Raw genomic sequence first — 21,706 nt, 5'->3', positions numbered from 1 at the left:
CTGCTCCCTGTTGCCATGTGGAGAAAGTTGAAACAAACTAGCCATCCCTCCCCCATCTGAGCCATTCTGGCTCCTGGAGCACTGGTGACGCCAAAGCGCAAAGCTGACACTGTCTAATTGTCTTTGAGCAAGAAAGTCTGAATGACCCCATTTGAATCTCTCACTTTCATGTGGCAATGGGAAAAGCAGGCCGTTTGCACATGACGGATAGAGTGCAAGACTTGCTGTAAATGTTGTTTATATTGCCTGGGGCAGATCAAATGACTCGAAGGATTAACATATCAGAATAAAAAAACTCAGATGCATGAGGAAAAGCCAGAAAACCCCACTCTCCTCAACACTGAGTCATTTTTTGACAGATTCAACTTGGCAAAAAAACCCCACAAAACTATGTTGGGCTATAGTCCCTGCTCTGTTATAGGAGACTTTGTATGGAAGCAAAATGTAAAAAAGGCAACTGTTGCATGAAACCATTAGACCCTAGATCCAATGCTCTTTTTCTGTCCACTCTTTCAGGGATCTCCAAGCGAGGGAGGTCTGCAGACAGAGCCTGTGCTGGCCCATAGGTATGGCCTTCTCCTGGCCCATTGCTTTTCTTCTTACAGTCTCAAGGAGGTAGATACCCAGAGCTTGTACTAAGTTGGGATCATAATCAGCAGCACATGCAGTGATGAGCCCAGTACTGAGCCATTTACACATTCTGGCCATTCACACATCTGCAGATTACTGGGAGAATGTGGGGATGGCCCGGGTGGGTCATTTCTGGAAAGCCATCCTTCACACACCATGCTTGTCTGCCATACCCCAGCAGTCAGTCCCAGGCCTGGTATTTATGTTCGCTTTCAAATCCCTGTGTCATATTACAAACAGCACTAAATTCCTACTGCTGCCTTTTTGGGGTGGGGGTTATAGTATTTTTCCAGCACTGTTTATTTTAAATTTCGAGTTATTATTGTTATTTCTTCTTGGTGGTTAAAAGTCCAGTTGGAAAAGTTTTCCACAAGACTGAAAATTCCTGAGAAACCCTGACAATATTCAGCATTCATGATTACCTAGACGGACATATTTTATGAAAATTGCATTGCCTTTGAATGACTTCCTATGAATGAGCTTGAATGTTGGGATTCTGTTGGATTGGATTTCAGAACATATTTAACATATTTCCATCTGGCAACCTTGGGATGTCTCTCAATAACAGTGATTATGAAAGGATTGTTATTTGGTATAAAAACATTTGCTCAGGTTGGACAAGGCTTCCTGAAAAATGTTGTACATCTTTATGGCTGACGTTTTTGTTGTTTTGAAATCGGTGGGTTTTTTCTACCACCAGTTTGAAATATTTCACCATAAAACCCTCCCTATCCCACCTTGAACAAAGCTGGCAATTTTCCCTCAGAATTGTAAGAACTCAAATTAAATCAAATCCATGAAAATACTTTTATTAGTGGGGAGCTCAAGTTTCCCATGTTTGTATAAAAATACTGATGCTTGTATAGTTTCTCATTTCTTAGGCTGGAGACGCAAGGAGCTGAAAGCAGGAGTACTCCTAAAATTTAATTTTTTAATGATGGACTTCATGTTCAAAGGAAGTTAAGATTTTTTTTTCTTTTAAGTCTTCAAAATATCTCTTAAATAATTTGTGATATTCACCGCACTTAGAAATATCCAAATAAAACAACACTAAAGGTCCAATCTTTTGTGCCTAAGGGAGAGAACTGACATGAAAAGGCACAGTCAAGTACAAGGATGATGTAAGAATAACTGGCACACAATCCTGGTGAAAAAGGTGGGAACTTATGGAAGGCATCAATATTTATATGAAATATGAAAATATGAAAGTCTTTACTCATAGGTATGTTTAGAGATAAGAAAACCAAAGACCCAGAAGACCATAATGACAGAAAAGCTCCATGAAGAAAAGATGTTTGCTCTCACTTCTCTCTTGATGGCCCTGTCTCAATGCATCACTTAGACGTGTCCAGTGTTGATCACCATTCAGAAGTTCAAAAATCTCATCAATGAAATCCAAAACATGTCCTCTTACTTGACCAGCTATCCACCTCTCACTGAAAAGGACCTCAAAGTTGAAGAAGGTACTCTTTGGGAATATGAGCTATATGGAGGCTACAATAATTCTTTTAAGCTATGTGAGCAATCAATTTTGAGGGACTTTTAAGTTAAAGCACTATTTTGAACATGGCACTATTTCCTTCTCTTTCTCCTCTCAAAAATTACCCTAGGAGAAAAAGAAGAACAAGAAATGGAAAAACAGATTCCATCTTTGATAAAACTAGAAAACATATGCAAACACAAACTACATTATATAAAAACTGAAAGTAGATGGAGAAAGGTTAAATGACATAGCAGAGTGGAGGAAAGTCAAATCTAAGGATTCTCAGAGGAGACATTGACAAACGTTGTCCTGAAAGAAAAGACACAAGAACTGGAAGCTCTAGGTACTCCAAATGATGGTATTCTTATTCAGAGATGGGAATGGGGCAACAGGGGAATTGGTTAAGAAGCCCAATAGGAGGAGACTTTTGCTTCTAGCAGTGTGGCAGATTTGATACAATAAAAAGTTCCCTCCTGACAAAATGCAATTAGAGCCTGGATAAACTACAACAAGTATGTTAATACATTTTGGGATTACTAAAAAGTAAGAGAAATCTTCAGTTTCCTTCCCTCACCTTCTTCTGAGGAGGAAAAAGAAGAGGTAGCTGAAACTTGAGTACAGAACCACAGTACCAAATAAACTCCGGTAAGTAAATTCCTGAGTTGCTTACCCTGGGGTAGGAAAAGCAAAAGTGTCAATACTTGAGTTGGGGTTGATAGACTAATCAACCCCATGGCCTCATGTGAAGATAAGAGAGATGAACATGAATGGATGGAGACAAATCCACACATGTAAGAAAAATCGTGTATACTAAGCAGGATTTGAAAAAAACGATGCAGTGCAATTGAAGAATTATAAGGAAAAAGGCAATTTAAAAGCACTCATAGAGAGGAGAGAGGCCACCTACAAGAGAATAAGAATTAGGACAGCTAAAAAAGAGAAAACAACATGTTCAAGTACTCTAATATATGAGCTCACCAGTTAAAAGAGATTGTGAGGTTGGATTAAAAAGATTCCACTCTATAATGTTTAAAAGAGACCCACTAAAATATAAGGTTATGGCAAGGCTGAATGTAAAAGGTACATTCAAAAATATATATGCTGAGCCATAAAATCTGGAATTGTTATCTTCTTTTTACGAATCAAAATAGATACTAACCAAAACCATTATTTGGGATAAAGGGGATCATTACATATTGATAATATTTAATTTACCTGGAAGAAATAATTATACTAAACTTGTATCACCAAAAACTAGCCTCAAAATATACAAAATTCAAGAAGATAGAACTACAGACAGATCCTGAAAATCTGCAATTATACTGGGAGATTTCAAACTATTTCTGCCAGTTATTGCAGGTCAGGCAGAAAAAAAAAATTAGTGAAGATAGAGAAGAATTGAATGATGCAATTAATAACTGTCACATAACAGAATTAGTAATTAGAATAGACATCTTTTTCTTAAGTACACAGGATATTTATAAAGATTGGTCACATCATAGGCTATAAAATACACCCCAGCAAATCTTAAAGAATAATTATCATGCAGGCTTTGTTTTCTGACCACAGTGAAATTAAAATAAAAATCAGTAATAAAAATATATATGAGAAATCACACTCCTAAATAATTCATAACTCAAAGAGGCAATCATAAAGGAATTTTTTTTAAATTGAAGTGAATGATAATGAACATGTAGAAACAAAATTTCGTAGGATGCAAAAAAATACTATTTTAATATTAAATTCTTAGAGTAGAAAAGGAGTAAGAAATTAGTAAGTTAAGCATCCAATTTAAGAAGTTAGAAAAAAGAACCCAAATAAAGTAGATGAAAGGGAAAATACAAAATAAGGGCAGGAATGTACTAAATAGGAAGCAAAGATACAATACAGAGGCTCGCCAAAACCAAAACTGGTTGTTCCAAAAACTAAAATAAAATAGACAAATCTTTGGTTATCTTAGTCAAGAAAAAAACATGTCACAATTAAAATGTAATAAAAATGAAAAGGGGCCCATAAATGTAGGCGTGGCAAATATTAAAAACAGTTAGTGACTAGTGTGAACTTGATGTCTATAAATCTTAAAACAAAGTCACAGTAAACACATTCCTAGAAAAATTAAGCCTAATAAAAATGAAATCAAGAAGTAGAAAGTCTGAAGAGTGTTATAACCACTGAAGAAATAAAATCAGTAGTTAAAATAATCCCACAAAGAAAGCATTAGGCCCAAATGTTATTACAGGTGAACTCTACCAACTACCAAAGAACAAATCATTCCAATCTAATGCAAACTCTTCTGGAGAATTGTAAAGAAGGTAACATACCCTAGCTAACTGTATAAAATCTATATACTGTAAGGGGAGAACGAGGTAAGGACAGAATGAATGAAAAGGAAAAACTATGAGGGACTCTAACTCATGAGCCCAGATGGCAAAATCTCACCCAAAAGACTAAGGAACTGATTCTAGAGGTTGAATTTATCTTAGAAACAAAACACTGGTTTAACAGTAGAAAACCTATACACGTAAGTTGCCAAAATAACATTTTAAAACCTTCAAATGGTACTATAATTTTACCAGATGCAGAAAAAGCATTGAATAAAAGCCAACACCAATTCATGATAAAAAAATTGTCACCAAACAGAGGGGAATATCTGTAAGTTGATCATCTCCCAAACCAACAATAGTATTTTCAGAGGTGAAAGTAAGAATCATTTCCCTTAAAATCAGGACCAACACAAAGATTTTTGCTAACACTGTAATGTTCAACTTTGCATTGGGCATTCTTGCCAATATAGTAAAAAAGGGGGGGGGGGAAGTGGTAACCATGGAAGAAAAGATTGATAAATTTACTACCTTAAAATTAAGAATAACTGTTCACCAGAGACAAAGTATAAAAGTCACCATAAAGAAAGTGAAAAGATAAGCAACAAACTAGGAAAATGATTGCCACACATATAAAAGAAAGGATTTTAATATCCCAAATGGCGAAAGAATGCCTGTAAATAATTTTTTGTAAAGATAGCCATAAACAATTGGGGAGAAAATGGCCAAACATCATGGATAAGCATTTTTCACAGCAGAAGGAACACATATGGCAATCACATAGGAAATACTCGCCTAGTGCCCATCACAGTAAGTGGCAAAAGGCCCTCCCGGTGGCATAGCAACTTTTCCAAACTCTAGTGGCAGAGAAAGAGCTCATAATCAAAGGATTAGAATCTCCACTGGATAACATAACAGCAACTCTAGAAAATAGAAGTCAATAGTACAGTGCTTCCAAATTTGAAGGGAAAATGACTTTCACCTTGGAGTTCTAGACTGCCAAAATATTAATAAGGTGTGAGCAGAATAGAGTTATTTTCAAACACACCAAGTCTCAAAAGTTTAACACTGGGCACGCCTTTTCATAGGAAACCAAAGATCTGCCTGAATGAAATGAGGATGTAAATGAAGGGATCCAGTACCAAAGGAACCAGCACAGGAAAAATGTGAGGGGGACCCTCAGAATGATGACCCAGTTAGGATCTAGGGCATCAGGAGTGCAGAAGGTCTAGAGAGCAAGTGATCCAAACTGGAACAGGGAATTTCAGAGGTGTGAGTAGGCACACGTAAGCGCACTAGACTTCATTATGGATATTTCTAAGAAAAAGGTGTAACTAATATACTATCTGATGTGTTTGAGAAAGTGGAGAATTGTTTTAAAGTTATTTTATGAAGCTGTTGGAAGATGTAGAAAGGCTTCAGTAGAGAATCAATGAGATAAATGAATAAATGAACAAGTGAGAACATAAGACAGTGATTAAATCCAAGGAAAATCAGAAGTTGTACAGAAGAAAAATGTGATAATACTATCCTAACTTGGCTCAACGGTAAACAATTATTTTCATTGTTATAATAATGGAGACCCTACATGTGGATGTAACCAAAAATTGTGATAGAACTTTGTTGGATGGATGAGGGGAGAGAAAAGAGGGATGTAAGAGTTAAAATAATAAGCCAATAAATGTCTAAAATTAATGAATTAATAGACGGCAACCTGTAATATCATCTCAGAGCATGAATAAGATGTCCGCAGAGACAGTAAGAAGGATTAAAGTGACCATGCCTAGGGAATATGATAGAAGGGGACGAAGGGGCAAGATCTCTTTTTCGTTATGTCTTTTATTTATTTTTTTTTTAATTTTTTTTTCAACGTTTATTTATTTTTGGGACAGAGAGAGACAGAGCATGAACGGGGGAGGGGCAGAGAGAGAGGGAGACACAGAATCGGAAACAGGCTCCAGGCTCCGAGCCATCAGCCCAGACCCCGACGCGGGGCTCGAACTCATGGACCGCGAGATCGTGACCTGGCTGAAGTCGGACGCTTAACCGACTGCGCCACCCAGGCGCCCCTCGTTATGTCTTTTAGCACCGTTGTGCTTTTTAAATCCGCACATATATTTCTTTAGTTTAACAAATGTTTTGAGAAATATATCAAAAGCTAAGTCACAACAAAGTAATTGAGGTTCAGAGGTATTTAAGGAACTTTCTTAAGATGGTGGCCGGGAAATGGGATGGCCAGGACTTACAGTGTTCCCTGCTGATTTGACTGATTCCATTAATGGCTCTGAATTTTCATATCTTTTGATGTCCATCCCTTTGGTAGGGCTTGCCTACACTCATTCCAGATGTGGTCATGTAACCCGCTTATGCCAGAGGGACAGTAACAAATAAGACAACCAGAGGTGTGAATAGCATTTGCACACCCCCACTTTATCTCCTAATCCCTGGTGAGAACACGCACAGGCCAGCTCGTCGGAGGGATGTGTGGGGATATAGAGGAGAACCCTGTTGTCTCAGCGGTGGCCAGCCCCCAGCCAGCCCTCCAGCTGACTGTGGACCTGTGGCATAGGACATGTGTCACCACTGTATAGGAAAGATGCTGAGTCTTAAACAATGAGAAGGCAAGTGCTAGCCAAACTACTTTTTTACAGGGAAATCAAACACTTTCACTCTCAGTATTTGTAATGTTTTAAATTATAGCATACTAAATAAGTGTTTGTTTTACACTTATTTTTTTCATTGCCCAATACATTTATGATTGGGACTGTCAGAGAGACTGTAAGAGAGCTTTCAGTGTCTCAACCAAAATTTTTAAGGATCCCAGAACAGCTGGAATTTTCCCAGGTGATTATGAAGGCCACTTTGCATCGTTTCAGCTTGCATGGTTATTTTTATGGTCTCACACTATCATGCAAAGAATTACCTGTGTCTAGTGTACAGATTGTCACTGGTGCCCTCACTGGACCCACGGGTCCAGTGGTCACATGTCACACACAGTGTCGGGGGGAACGCGGGAGGTCTTCACCTCCAGTGTCGACTAGAGGCACCTGACGTGCGCCTGCTCAAGATTTATGGATATCTGTAGTTGGGGAAATGAGCCCTCAGAGTACTGACAAGTGAGTAAAAGATGATTTTCACAACTAAAGTGCGGACTGAAGCTAATAAAAATGTAAGTCTAAACAAGCCGCAAGTAAATAACATGGATGCCACTTCTGATTAGAGTGTCAGCCACTCAAGAGGACGAAGCGATGATCAGATCCATCATAGAGTCAACCAAAAATGTGAAGTGATTAGGATGAGTATATGAAATATCAACGTGTCCCCATGCTGTTAACAAACCACCTGCTCCGAGTGTATCTTGTACCTTGTATTATTAGCAACTAATAAGGTGACCATCACAGCGAGCCCAGCACTTAGTTACCAAGTGCTCAGGACATGGAAACCAACTTTACGATTTTTTTTTCAGTGAGGTTTAGCATCGCATAATGCTCAACACACTACTTTATCAACTTTCAATAAGCGTCGTGATTCATGTTTAGTAAACTACGAAAGACCACATACCAATTGTTTTTTCCGCCCTGATGAACGTATCTAAAGTAACATGAAAAGAAGATAGTAACAAACTAAAACGTGTTTACAGAAAGTAAATGTCATTGGAAGACACAGAGAAAGTATGCTGAAGATGTGAAAGAAACTAGTGATAGAACAAATTCCACCGTGTGGAGATTCTCTTCAAAGTCACATTTAAGTATAGATGTTTCTAGGGTCACCTGGGTGGCTCAGTCAGTTGAGCATCCGACTTTGGCTCAGGTCATGATTGTGTGGTTCATGAATTTGAGCCGCGAATGGGGCTTTGCACTGACAGTAAGGGACCTGCTTTGGGTTCTCTGCCTCTCTCTCTCTCTCTGTGCCCCCACCCCATTCATGTGCGCGTGTGTGCACACGCACGCACACACGCGCATTCTCTCTCTCTCAAAGATGAATATTTTTTAAATTATTTTAAACATATACATAAAAAAGTATATGTGTCTATCACGTCTCAGCTTATGGTATTTGCTAGATGAAGAACTACTTGTGTGTATGTGTGCGAGCCCATAAAGGGAAGGTGGAAATAACATGTTCAATAAACGTGTTCCATGGCAAACCACCAATGACATGGCTGCTTTGACTAGAGTATTAGAGAAATAATGGATTCCACAAGAAGGTTACAGAAAGATCTCTGCACATGAAAGTCATCCCCTGCACTATTTTATGCAGGGATAAGCCCTCTCACTAAGGGACTGAAGCCACAAGTGCTACAGCATGTCATCGGTGTGGTTAAATTTATAAAAATAAGACATGGAAATATGGTCAATCTGTATAATACCTTGCAAGGAGATAGCTAATAGCTACGACAATATTTTATACTTACCAGTGACGTCATGAAAATGTTATCAATCTTAAAGATGAGGTTTACTTTTAAGTTCCAAATTTTCCAACAATTTCTGTGAGGACAAGTGTTGGTTAGTAGTATGTAATCTAACTATTATCTAGAAGAAATATATTCAATCCATTCCTTCAAGGTAAGAGTGACATCTCAACAATGAATAAGTGCCTTTTAAAAGAAATTCAGGTCTTGGAGGTAGCATTTTGAAAATGGGTATTTGGAACTGGTACCCTTTTTGTGTGATGTTTATTTTTTTTTTAATGTTTATTTATTTTTGAAGGGGAGGGAGACAGAGTGTGAGTGGGGAGGGACGCAGAGAGAGGGAGACACAGAATCCAAAGTGGGCTTCAGGCTCCGAGCTGTCAGCACGGAGCCCAACACAGGGCTCGAACTCACAAACCGTGAGATCATGATCTGAGCCAAAGTCAGACACTTAACAGACCGAGCCACCCAGGCGCCCCACTTTGTGTGATGTTTATTGCCAAAAAGGTAGGTGTCTTACCTTAAAGAATAGTTTAAAATCGAATGCTTTAAAAAAAAAACACGAGGATTCAGATTTTAAAACCTAAATACGACCCAGTTCAATGGATTTTTCCCATTTGCTAAATATTTTTCTAAATATCTGAATAATTTTCAATAATACTTTATTGACATCTGGGACTATGAAGATCTACTAACCAAGATTTCACAGACACCTTTGTGTACCAGCAGTTGGGGTTTAAAAAATGAGTATCACGATCCATAAGTGAGCCTAGAGTGCACCTTTCCATAGGGATGTCATTGTGGAATGTAGTTTTCAGGGATGTCATTCACTTAAGCAAGTATTTAAAATAAACTGAATTTAGATCCAGACCTGAAACACTGCTTCACCAAACTGTTAAACCTAAAGTTTAGAAAATTAATGATGGATTCCAATCACACCTCTTTCACTAAAAATTTTACTTAAAATCTTAATATTTTAGTAAAAGCAAAAAAAAAAAAGCTTGGGTACCATTAAGCTAACATTTAAATGTGTTTTAAGGGGCGCCTGGGTGGCGCAGTCGGTTAAGCGTCCGACTTCAGCCAGGTCACGATCTCGCGGTCCGTGAGTTCGAGCCCCGCGTCAGGCTCTGGGCTGATGGCTCAGAGCCTGGAGCCTGTTTCCGATTCCGTGTCTCCCTCTCTCTCTGCCCCTCCCCCGTTCATGCTCTGTCTCTCTCTGTCCCCAAAAAAATAAAAATAAAAAACGTTGAAAAAAATAAAATAAAAATAAATGCGTTTTAAATGTATGTTTTATATTTTTATCCCATCTTTTAAAATGACCCATCTTCATGTATAGTTTAGAACATGGACACTAGATCGCTACAGTGATGGATGTACATAAAACAAAAGTTAAGTGTTGATACTAGATGTACATGCGTAAGAATTTTATGTTTCTGGAGCTGCAGGACCAAAAAGTCTCCCCACGTAAGAGCAAGAGCTTTGAAGTCAAATGGCCCTGTCTTTGCCATGGTATTTTCTAGATACATTATCATGGTGAAGTTATTTAACCTGCCTCTGCCCCGGTTCTCTCCTCTGTAAAATAAAGATAACAATATTACCTACTTCTGGGTCACAAACCAAACGCTTACAAGAAACAAGTAGGTTAAAAAAGAGTCACATGGCTTCCAGAGTCTGTATTTTATGTTCCCATTTTGGTAACAACAAGGATACAAAAAGATTTGTCTTTTGTAAGAAACAACAAAGCAGCACAGGTAGGAAGATAATTGGGAGCCCATAGGAAGCAGTGAGGCTTGAAGCAGTCCAGGAATGTCACCACCTCAAGTACGAGGTACCGCTCGGCACAGTCTGATAGCGACCCAGAACCGCCGGCTTCCACCTCTGTCAAAAGAATCTGGAAGTGGATTATTATGTAAGGTCTCCTAATTTTTAAATATTGGCTCATAGGTTTTTTGAAAAGGTGTAGGTGAAGAAAACACACCCTCAGCCTCCAGTCTGTGACTTCTCTCTCACCCAGATCGAATGAGATAATGAATTTTAAGAGTCTAGCCTCGGGGCGCCTGGGTGGCTCAGTCGGTTAAGCAGCCGACTTCGGCTCAGGTCATGATCTCGCGGTCCGTGAGTTCGAGCCCCGCGTCGGGCTCTGTGCTGACAGCTCAGAGCCTGGAGCCTGTTTCAGATTCTGTGTCTCCCTCTCTCTGACCCTCCCCCGTTCGTGCTCTGTCTCTCTCTGTCTCAAAAATAAATAAACGTTAAAAAAATAAAAAATAAAGAGCCTAGCCTCTGAGAGGCCCCTGGGTGGCTCAGTTGGTTGAACGTCCAATTCTTGGTTTCAGATTGGGTCAAGATTCCAGGGTCGTGGGATTGAGCCCTGCATTGGGCTCCATGCTGAGTATGGAGCCTCCTTAAGATTCTCTCTCTCTCTCTCTCTCTCTCTCTCTCTCTCTCCCTCCTTCTGCCCTCTTCCCAACTCATGATCTCTCTCTCTAAAATAAAAACATAAAAAATATAAATATAAATACTGTAGCCTTTAGTACGTGCTGGGGGCAAGTGGGCCGTCGTTGTTACCTATCAGGTGAAGGTTCTAGAAGGATCATGAAGGGGAAAGAGGCTTGGGGACATGGGCATTGCCCGGATGACAGATCTAGGTGGATGTTAGAAGAAATGATGGAGCAAGACAGAGAAAATGGGAGAGGAGTGGAAATGAATATCACCATCTCTTTTGTTTAGGCCTGATTCTAGCTTTGTTCCATCTACTAAGATAATTATTCCAAGCGTCTGTCCTCAAGAGGAACTCCAAATCTACAGCCAAGGCATAGAGAGTGATAATGGAGGTCCGTTTGTGCTAGGGGAAGAAAGGAAATTGGCAATGTACTTTAGGAAAGCAATTCTATGCCTGGATTTAAAGGATGACTCAAGTCTACCACTCAGAAAAGGCAGGAAGGCCATTTTAGGCAGAAAGTATGTGCCCTGAAAATGTGGCAGAAATCTGAATGGCTGGGGGTAGGGTGAGGAAGCAGATGTGAGGCTGGAAGGGGCGGGCTGTAGCTGGATCGTGAAGGGCCTCTCTGTAGGCCCTGCTACCTGGTGCTTGGACCACATCCCAGGGTGGATGCCTCTGAATGATTAGCTTTATGTTTTCAAAAGATCATCCGTGGCCTCTTGGCCTCTGAAAGAAATGGAGAGACCCTGAGAGACAGAAAGCCAGTTGGCAACTACTGGCATCGTCCAGATGAGCTCAGGATGGCCTGCCCTTGAGCAGAGCAAGCAGAGTAGAGGTGGAAACAGATAGGAAAGACTTTGCAGAAGCTGCTTTCTTCTTAGATGTGCTGGACCCAGAGAAAGCAGAAATAATTACTGAGACCTCCTTCCAAGAGCCTCTACCTCCTCAGGGCGCCTGGGTGACTCAGTGGGTTGAGCATCTGACTCTTGATTTGGGCTCAGGTCATGATCTCATGGTTCGTGGGATCGAGCCCTGACGTCGGACTCTGCGCTGGCAATGCAGAGCCTGCTTGGATTCTCTCTCTGTCCCTCTCTCTCTCTGCCCCTCCCCTGCTCACACACTCTCTCTCTCTCTCAAAATAAATAAATTAAAATGTGGAAAAAAAAGGAATCACCCTCTCCTCTTTCCCCTTCTTCTCCTCCCTCTCCTTCCCCTTCCTCCCCTCTGTCTTTCTCTCCCTCGTCCCCCTCCTCCTCTTGGTTCTCTCATATATATATATATATATATATATATACATATATTCTCACAGAGGATAAATGTTTTTAACAAGAGAGAGGAGGTATATGAAAAAGCATTGCATCATGGGACGATTTTGGAAAACCACTACTTTTCAAAGTAACCAGAAGTATATTTGGAAAAAGTCACAGCCCATACAAGTCCCTTAGTAAACTAACTGCCTCCCTCTCTCTTGTGTCTCTGGACTCTTTATTCTCTTCTCTGGGAAACCACCGCGTACTCCCCAAAACACTACGTCTCGTCTCCAAATGAAGTCTCCCCTGACTGTGCCCCTGTCTCTGCTATACCCCCTTCTCCCAGCTGAGAGGAGGTGAACACAGCGCTCACACTTCTGTGTACCCCACACAACGTGCCGGCATAATGTGGAATTAGCTGCGTGTCTGTTTCCCCAACTAACTGCAGGTACTGAGTCTTACTCAGCTTTCGGTTCCCTGTGCCTCTCCCATCAAGGGCTCAATAAATGTGTGTTGAATGGACGAACCCTGTCCAAGGGAGATAAGCAGGACACGGCAAAAGTAGAAAAAGGGGGGCGCCTGGGTGGCGCAGTCGGTTAAGCGTCCAACTTCAGCCAGGTCACGATCTTGCGGTCCGTGAGTTCGAGCCCCGCGTCAGGCTCTGGGCTGCTGGCTCAGAGCCTGGAGCCTGTTTCCGATTCTGTGTCTCCCTCTCTCTCTGCCCCTCCCCCGTTCATGCTCTGTCTCTCTCTGTCCCAAAAAATAAATAAACGTTGAAAAAAAAAAAATTAAAAAAAAAAAAAAGTAGAAAAAGGTTTTGATGTTCTTACTTGGCAAGGTGAACGTTGTGATCGCATCTAGTAGGAAAAAGACTTGGCATTTGTAAAATCTGACATGACCTGTAATACATGTTAGAATTCTGGGACTTGGTACTAAGGAAAAACTCCGGGAGAGATTTGAGGAGATCTTTACGTTTTTTTCCCCCAAAATCTCTTTGCCTTTTCCCTCAGGGCATAAATAGAAGTTTCGGGTGTAGAGAACCAGGAACCCCACTGGCCATGTGTGGGGAAAAGGCCCCTCCTATGTAATTGGATGTAAAAAAAAAAAAAGAAAGAAAATTTCTTTTAGACAGGCACAGGATCTTGGCTGAAGTTCAGCCACATACCTATTCTAAGCTGAATTTGGGTATAACCCTAATAATTACAGTTACTCTTTAGAAAAAGAGCCCAAGAGGTTTACCTGGAGATTTTTTCCAGATGTAAGCAGGTATGTGAGAAGCGCAGTAATGAAGATGTAAACCGGATGAGGCCATTTTGTGCCCCGTGGTCCTCCCTCCAATCGCTCGAATGCTAGGAGATGTTCCCCAGCAATCATAAGGATGATGCAACGCAGCCATCTAACAAACACCAGATGCCTGACTGGCCTTACAAGCTGTGGTGTTAAAGAGAAGGGGGGCACGAAACACCAAATCTGAATGCCTCTGCAGTTATCAATCTGTCATAAATTGTAATCAAACAGAAACAAACCTCTTTATTCCGTCAGTTCCTGGGATAGGTCCCTCATATGCCTTGCAGGCCTCCTCTGGGTGTGGTTGGAGCCCTCGGGAATCTGTCCCCCTTCTTCAGTCTCTGCAGGGTCTCACTGACTGGGTGACCTTGCTCAGGACACCTCATCTCCACCCCCCAGGGCTCTACATCTTTCTAGATGAGGAGCCATTAAGTGGCTCAGCTATGCCAGAAATGGAAGATTTTCATCAAGTGCATCTCTAGGATCGTCTCTATTCTTCCTTTTTTCCATTTGGATTCAAAGGTGGCTTCGTGTGTGTGTGTGTGTGTGTGTGTGTGTGCGCGCGCGCGCACGCGCGCTTGGTAGTCAGAAATCACTAGGAACATCAATGTTAGCCCTTGGGGGGCGGGGAAGAAAACTCTCCATCATTGAAGTGTAAAAAGATCAAGGTGTACGATGACTAATTAGCCCTGTCTGAAATAAAGCATTCACATGGCAGATTATAATTTGGAAGGACAACTTGCAATTAATTTGAAATAAGAAGTGATATAGCCACATTTTTCTACTTGTGTAAAAACCTTCTACGGAGCACGATCCGAACAGCCAGTGTCCTACGTTGGAGGCACTTTAGTGCTGAGGGGGAAGCCTTCGAACAAACTTGGGCTTCGATCTGGCCACGTGCTAGCTGTGTAACGTGCCTCAACTGTTCTGAGCTTTAGCTCCACCATCTGTAAAACGGGCAGAAGACTACCCACCTCCTACTAGAGATAACGGATTGAGTGCCTGACTTCTGGAAATGACTTCATACACAGCGTCATCAAGGTAAAAAGAAATCCCATGGTGAAGCTGAGGGCCTTGGGGATAAAGCTTCCGGAAACCACAGCTTAACTCTTACCAACTATCTCCTGTGCTAAAACAGACACTCTGCCTCACTTTGCTTTCTAGTTATGGCTACAGCTTTCTACACCCTCATCCTGCCAGTACAGTGCTACTAGCTGACCTGCCTGCTGCTTATTCCTGAAAATCTGTCAGGCTCCTGCCCAGCCGGGATGAGAACATGGGAGTGTATTTGCTGAGACTAACGGTGGTGGACACTGCGGGAGTGGGGGGGGGGGGGAGTGCAAAGCTTGAAATAAGAATGAGGCTCCCCGGCACCCGTAATCCCACAAGTTAGTGTGGTTCTGCAGCCAGCCTAACATTTGGAAAAGTCTCACGTGGGCCTGAGGCTCTGATCTGGTTCCCAGATCTCAGGTCATTGTGGCCCTAACCTGTGATGGTTGCGTGATGGCACGGCACGCTCTTGGTCCAGAACCTGCAGTCGTTGTCTGGCTGATCCTTCTCCAGGTTGGTCCGGGATGAGGCTAGCCTCCGGGAGCAAGTGCATGGGAAGAGTTCTTGCTAGAACGTTCTGCTGTGGCATGTGCACCACTTCAAAATGGTGCACTGTCTATCGGTTACGTAGTGTATAATAAACTTTAGTTAGAAGTCAGTACAGGTGCTTGGAAATCTGTCCCCAAGTATTTTGGGGTTTTTTTAATGTTTATTTAGAGAGAGACAGGACAGAGAGCGAGCATGAGCAGGGGAGGGGCAGAGAGCGAGGGAGATGCACACTCTGAAGCATGCTCCAGGCTCTGAGCTGTCAACACAGAGCCCAACGCGGGGCTTGAGCTCAGGAACTGTGAGATCATGACCTGAGCCAAAGTCAGACCCTCAACTAACTGAGCCACCCAGGTGCCCCGGACACATGTTCTTGTTTTTTTTTTTTTTAATGTTTATTTTTGAGAGACAGAGACAGACCAGGAGCAGGGAAGAAGGGTCAGAGAGTGAGACACAGAATCTGAAGCAGGCTCCAGGTTCTGAGCTGTCAGCACAGAGCCCGACGCAGGGCTCGAACTCACGAACCATGAGATCATGACCTGAGCCATAGTTGGGACACTTAACCGACTGAGCCACCCAGGCACCCCTCCCCAAGGGCAAGTTTTAATTCAACCTTTCTTGTATGCCAACATCTCTTAGAATTCATTTCGTGATTAAGTTACGGGTAATGACAGCAGTTTTCTGACAAAAAAAAAAAAGTCACGATTCGAATACACGGCCACCTTGTGAAAAAATCTCTTGATGGTTTTAAATAAAACCCGTGTCGGTGATGATAAAAGGTACAGGGACAAGGAAATGGAGGGGATGGGAAAGGTCATGTGTCAATTTGTGCACTGAGGTCTGTTCTCTAGCTCCTGGAATTGCTGGGCCGAGCCCTGCCACAGACACCCTGCAGTTCTAGAGAAGCGCTGGGCAGCCGGGCTTCAACCCGCAAATGCAAACTGGGGTTCAGGTGTTGGCTGCGGACGAGGACACACTGGGGCTCCAGAACAAGACGAACGAGTGGGCGGCGAAGGACGAGAGCAGCTGACCGCCATGACGCTTTGGGAAAACCATTTGACCTCTCTCTATAGAAAGACAACCAGTGACGATAATACGAGGCGTGTTTGAGTCATCAAGAAATGCTTTTGAAATGAATACTGATTGCCTTTTTCTCACGAAGAGTCCCAGGGCAGTGGTTGTCAAACTTAGAACAAGCACCCTCATCACATGGAGGGCTTTGCTAAGACACAAACTGCGGAGGCTCCGTTCCAGAACTGCTGTTGTGGTGAGTCTGGGGGAAGGCCTGAATATCTGTGTGCGTAGCAAGCTCCCGGGTCATGCCAGCGCTGCAGTCTGGGAAGCACTTTTCGAGAAGCACAGTTCTCAGGTCCGCTCCACGAAACTGCCGGCCTGTGAATTTTAGGGTCCCGGGAACTGGCTGAAAACCAAGGTCTTCACCACCTCACCACCTCTGCAGAATCAACAGATCAACCAAACAAACAAATTTAAAGATTTCCACCACAAATATGACTATACTGAAACGCTTCTGTACAGATGACTTGGAAAGGTGATTTCATCTGTGAGCAGCGGGGAACTCCTAATGGGCTACCCCAGAGACCCATCCTTGACAACGGTGTAAGTTTCCTGGCAAAGTATTTAACAGAAGCCAAGGCATCAGCATGGCATCATTCCTACATTTTTATCCACGGAGTTACCATGATGGAACTCCCCAAAGTCCGTATCTTAAGCACGCGGGCTGCTAAAGATGGCTGAGGTGAAGGTTGGGTAATTCTGCAAATGTATCCCTTTCCTCCAATCTTTCCGACCCCTGCAGGCCTTTCCTGGGGCCTGGGGTATGGACAGTGGCACTCGACCCTGTGATGAGAGCCCCTGCGAGCAGAGGCCACATCAGATAAAAGGCCCTCTCTACAAACTACAGCCGTATCAGCCGGTGGGAGGTCGACAGAGCGGTCTGGCAAACTCCGATGGATGGTCCATGTGTCTGGGCTACAATAAGAGGAGACTTCAGGAGTCAGAGAAGAAAACATTTTTATAAAGAAATTTTATTGCATAATTTCTGTATACAATAAACATAGGAAAAGGGTTTCTTAATGAAAATTTCATAACGTTTTTCAAAAGTTTTGAACCGTTTGGAGAAAAATCATTACAAAGCTATCTAAGACAAAAATACCTGACCTTCGGAACAAACGAGAATCCCTTTCATAATAGTCCGCGTTTGAAGCAGGGCATCTCAATTTCAATGAACATGGAGAGGCTTTTGAGTTGCTGTGGCATTTGCAATAGGTATTTAAATGCATCTAAGAAGTGAAAAGTTTAAACGTGTAGAAATGTTCTCTAATACAAGATAGGCTGCTGCTTTCTTCAGATCCACTCTGCACGACTGGACGGAGGTACTTTTTACACACCAGCAGAAGCCCACGTCTCCTAATGGTAGAGCAAGAGCTGGAGTGCAGAGAGGGAAAGTCCCGTGCATTTCCTATGTTAAATGGCACAACTCTCACCGATCACATACACCTTGCCATATTGACTCAGTTCATTGCACTCCATATCCTGCAAAAATAAATCTAGTGCTCGACAGCTGACATTACTGCTCACTGACGTTTTAGTAATATATTTCTTTAACATAAGACAGAAATACACTGAAATTTTATACCACTTAAACTCAAAAGCAATCTGGAATTAAACCACATGCATATACCCCGCTTTTTTTTTTTTTTTTCTTTTCCAGTGGATGCTGCATTTTTCTTCAAGTTGATGCTGGAAAATGTGGTAGAAGAAAAACCGGCCTTCCTTGAAACAAAGGCAAAGGGTTAGAAAAGAAGGAGTTGTTGAGGGCAATGTTAGGCCCCATAATAAAAATGAAAGGACAATGAGAATTCAGAATCTCTGGGGGGAAGGGAAGAGGCTCCTCATCTTCCTTGTCTACCCAGATATGGTCGCTAGTGTCCAGCAGACCCTGGGGCAGGCTACCACGCACAGCTGGAGTCATGGGAGAGGGGCTGGGTGACCCAAAGGGTGGGTGTGCCCTGGGGCAGGGAAGTCTCAGGAGGCCCCCATCTTTAGCCGACCCCCCATGGGATCCTCCAGTCTCTGGGAAAGGGTGGGGCTCCCTCTGTGAGCTCAGGGCAGGCTGCCAGGATGGTCCGGGAGCTGAGGCTTCAGTGGTCTTGAATCTTACACCTCATTTCCAGAAAAATCCCAGGGCCCGAGGCGAATCAGCCAGGAGCTGGGAAAGGAAGAGCGTGACTTATCTGGAAGAGCGTAGGCTACGTGGAGCTGTGGCCCACGTGACGACACAGTCACCAGAGTATCAGGGCCTCCCCAGGACGTGGTGTAGACACATGGAAGAATGCAGATGTGACCCCACTGCCATTTTGATTTGTCACTTCCCATTTTAACTCCTCGTCATTTCTCATTGTAAAACTGTCAAGGGTCCCTCTTTCTTATTTTTGTCTTGGTGCTTACAAGGAAAGATGTCAGTTTTCATCAGCCTTCAAAGATTTGCAGAAGGAAATTTTTTGGGGGACTGCATTTCAGGGTTCGCGGTCAAGGCTACAAACACAATATACACCAGTCATAAGCTGTACCTTCACACCTGGCTACGGCAATGTCATCTGAAAGCACCACCGTTCATACCTGTGGAAACCTAATTGTGCACAGCGCCCCCCACTCCACCAGGCTAAATGCTACACAGCAACTGAGCAGCGCTTCTCGGAGTGAAACCAGCCATATTGCTACAAAGAAAACTCTCTGGCTCTTGGCCCAACTGTTTCCATACCAATCAGCTAAGTCAACCTTCTCTCCACTTCTTTCCATTTCAAATGCTTGGGCTTCAGCCTTTGAGGCAATTAGAACCAGATCAGTTTAATTTTACAACACTGATCTTGACTGTACAGCAATATAGTGACTTTGCCCTGAGAGTGTCGGTTATCTTATAAATATTTTAAGTCCCAGTTTACACATGAAGAGTAGGCATGGAGAGGCTAAACGGCTGGTCCCGTGTCACACAGCAGAGAAGTGTCAAGGGTGGGACTTGAGCTCCTGGTTCTTCCCGTTTTAACCCCTAGCCTCCTTCCAGAGGTCATGTGAACCTCTATGTGCAAGGCCCCCCCCACCCCCCGCCCCCGTCTTTGTGCTCTGTTACTTGCAGTATCTCATCAGCTTTTCTGCTCAGCTCTGGGTATTTTAACACCCAGGACTTCCTCCTTGGTCCTCCCTGCTCCCTTCCTTCCGCTGCCCTGATGAAGTGTATTGTCCCCAGTATTTTCTTTTACACAGTGGAATTCACCAAAATGCCTTTCCAGCTGCAGCTGGCATTAGGTGCGGAGGCACGGACTTCTAAAAGGCAATGGCAGGTGTTCCTCTTTGTGGACTTTGGACAAAATGGGGCTCAGCATTTTACAGTTGTCTTACATTCCAATGTTTTCAATGGAAAATAAAATAAAATAAAGGCCTAACCGTGAGGTAATGTTTACTCTCTGCCACAACACTCGGCGCACCCCCCCGGATCTGGCAACAATTTAACATAAGGAAAGACTTTAGACCTTCACACCCCTTTAGTGAGAATAAACGACCTTAGCTCAAACTTTCCACAGAGCTGAGAAGTCTCACAAGGCACCAGTCCGCCCTTATCTCAGGTGGGCCTGCACAAATGCCACAGGGCCATGCGTCTAGAGGTCTGGGTGCCCAGGCCCCGCTGCTGCGCCCTCTCTGCTGCACAGGGGATCTTGATCTTCACGTTAGAAGGCCAAGCGCCTTCCACCTCGTAAGCAAGGGTGGGGGGAGGGAATCTCAAAAGAAGCTATGTGCTCAAAGAAAATAATGCCAAATGGTACTCAAGTGGCTTGTGAAGACGTTTCCCACAGCTATCTCCGTTCGCTGAAGTTATAAACAGTTCTGGATCTAGTCAATAGCAAAATACATCGATGGCCAGGGCCTCTGTTTAAGCAAAAGAAGAAAAATATCGATAGCACAAAACTGCCCTTCTATTTTTTGAAAAAATATATCTAAGACAATTCTGAGTATTTTTTTTTTTTTTTTAACAAGCTGTGCATTAAGTACACTTGTTTCCATCGCTCCCCACTCCCCTACAGCTCCGCGTTGTCTGCCTGGGCCGGGCTGCCCGCCCCACGGCCTCCCTCGGCGCCGCGGCCGCTATCTGCAGGCGTGAACGACAAGGAAGCCGAATTTATGCAGTATCTTTTGCCGGTTGGACGAGGTCCGTCATCAAAAATGTGCCCAAGGTGAGCACCACACTGAAAGAGAAGAGCAAAACATTAAGGGAGAGCGCGCACAAAGCGGGCTTTGAGAGGAACTCACGTTGAGCAGTTTAAATGGATGACCAGCCTGTAGAGAAACGATGGAAACCATCATGGATGATTTCTAATCCGCCTGTCAATAGCTGCAAAGATGGTTTCTGGCAGGCTTTGCACCACATGCTGAGAATAAAAAACACCAGAACTGTGCATATCAGAAATCATTTCGGAGCCACTGTATTTTTTGATCTATGAAGTCTCTCAGCCAGCTGAAAAAGGACGGCAGTAATTTTATGAATTGAGTTGACCCTTGATCTCCCCTTGTAAGAAACATGGCAGAAGAAAATCCCCACCCCCCCAACTGGCATTACTTTTGGCTTTGGATGGGTGGGTTTCAGATATGCAGAAGTCCACTGTAAAAGATACTGTTTAACTGGCCATGACGGAGGTGATGTTTGCTTTCATGGGCAGTAAAACTTAACATCAGACAGGCACTGGATGTTCTTGGAACCCAGCAAAGCAATGGCAAGGCGCAACAGATTTATGTCATGGTCACCAGGACTGCAAGTATGGCAAATAGAAATGTCGCTAGCCCACACAATCGTTTCTTTCTGGCTTCCAGTAGGTGGAGTGCCGCTGGCTTCTTTACCCACGTGAACTCTCTTAGGTGGAGAAGGAATAAGCTCAAATCCATGCTACAGACTATCCAAAAAACCTGGGAAGGAGAAGAGGCCCAGAATCCAGATGGAAGAAGGAGGGACGACTGGCTATCACAGTGTTTAACAGAAATCCAGCCCAGAGATAGCTTCTCCAGGAAGGCTGGCTCGGTGAATAGAGCCCTGCGCTAACCACTCCGATGCTGGGTACGGCTCCAGGTGACAACAGTGTTATGTCATACTTACCTATCCCACACCCTTTCTCAGCAGGGACAGGAGCGAGGGATATGGAGACGTCAGTGCATCATATTCAAACAGGCTATGAAAACGCATCATCCATCATGTAACTAGGAAACTAAAACCCGGGGCAGACGACT

The 21,706-nt window shown here is 43.1% G+C and overlaps 1 protein-coding gene across 3 annotated transcripts in view; it reads right to left on the bottom strand.

The window, feature by feature from the left end:
- Positions 1-17,442: 17,442 nt before the first annotated feature.
- MSRB3 (methionine sulfoxide reductase B3) overlaps positions 17,443-21,706 on the bottom strand; it is a 174,599-nt gene continuing 170,335 nt past the window's right edge. For all 3 annotated transcript variants that reach the window (XM_043562958.1, XM_043562959.1, XM_043562960.1), the window contains one exon: positions 17,443-20,673. In XM_043562958.1, the coding sequence (XP_043418893.1) occupies positions 20,506-20,673 (168 nt within the window). In that variant the 3' untranslated portion in view covers positions 17,443-20,505. The remainder of the gene's footprint in view (positions 20,674-21,706) is intronic.

Source organism: Prionailurus bengalensis, chromosome B4 (assembly GCF_016509475.1).
Source record: "Prionailurus bengalensis isolate Pbe53 chromosome B4, Fcat_Pben_1.1_paternal_pri, whole genome shotgun sequence".
Taxonomy (NCBI): Eukaryota; Metazoa; Chordata; class Mammalia; order Carnivora; family Felidae; genus Prionailurus; species Prionailurus bengalensis.
This window is presented reverse-complemented; position numbering and strand designations above follow the sequence as displayed.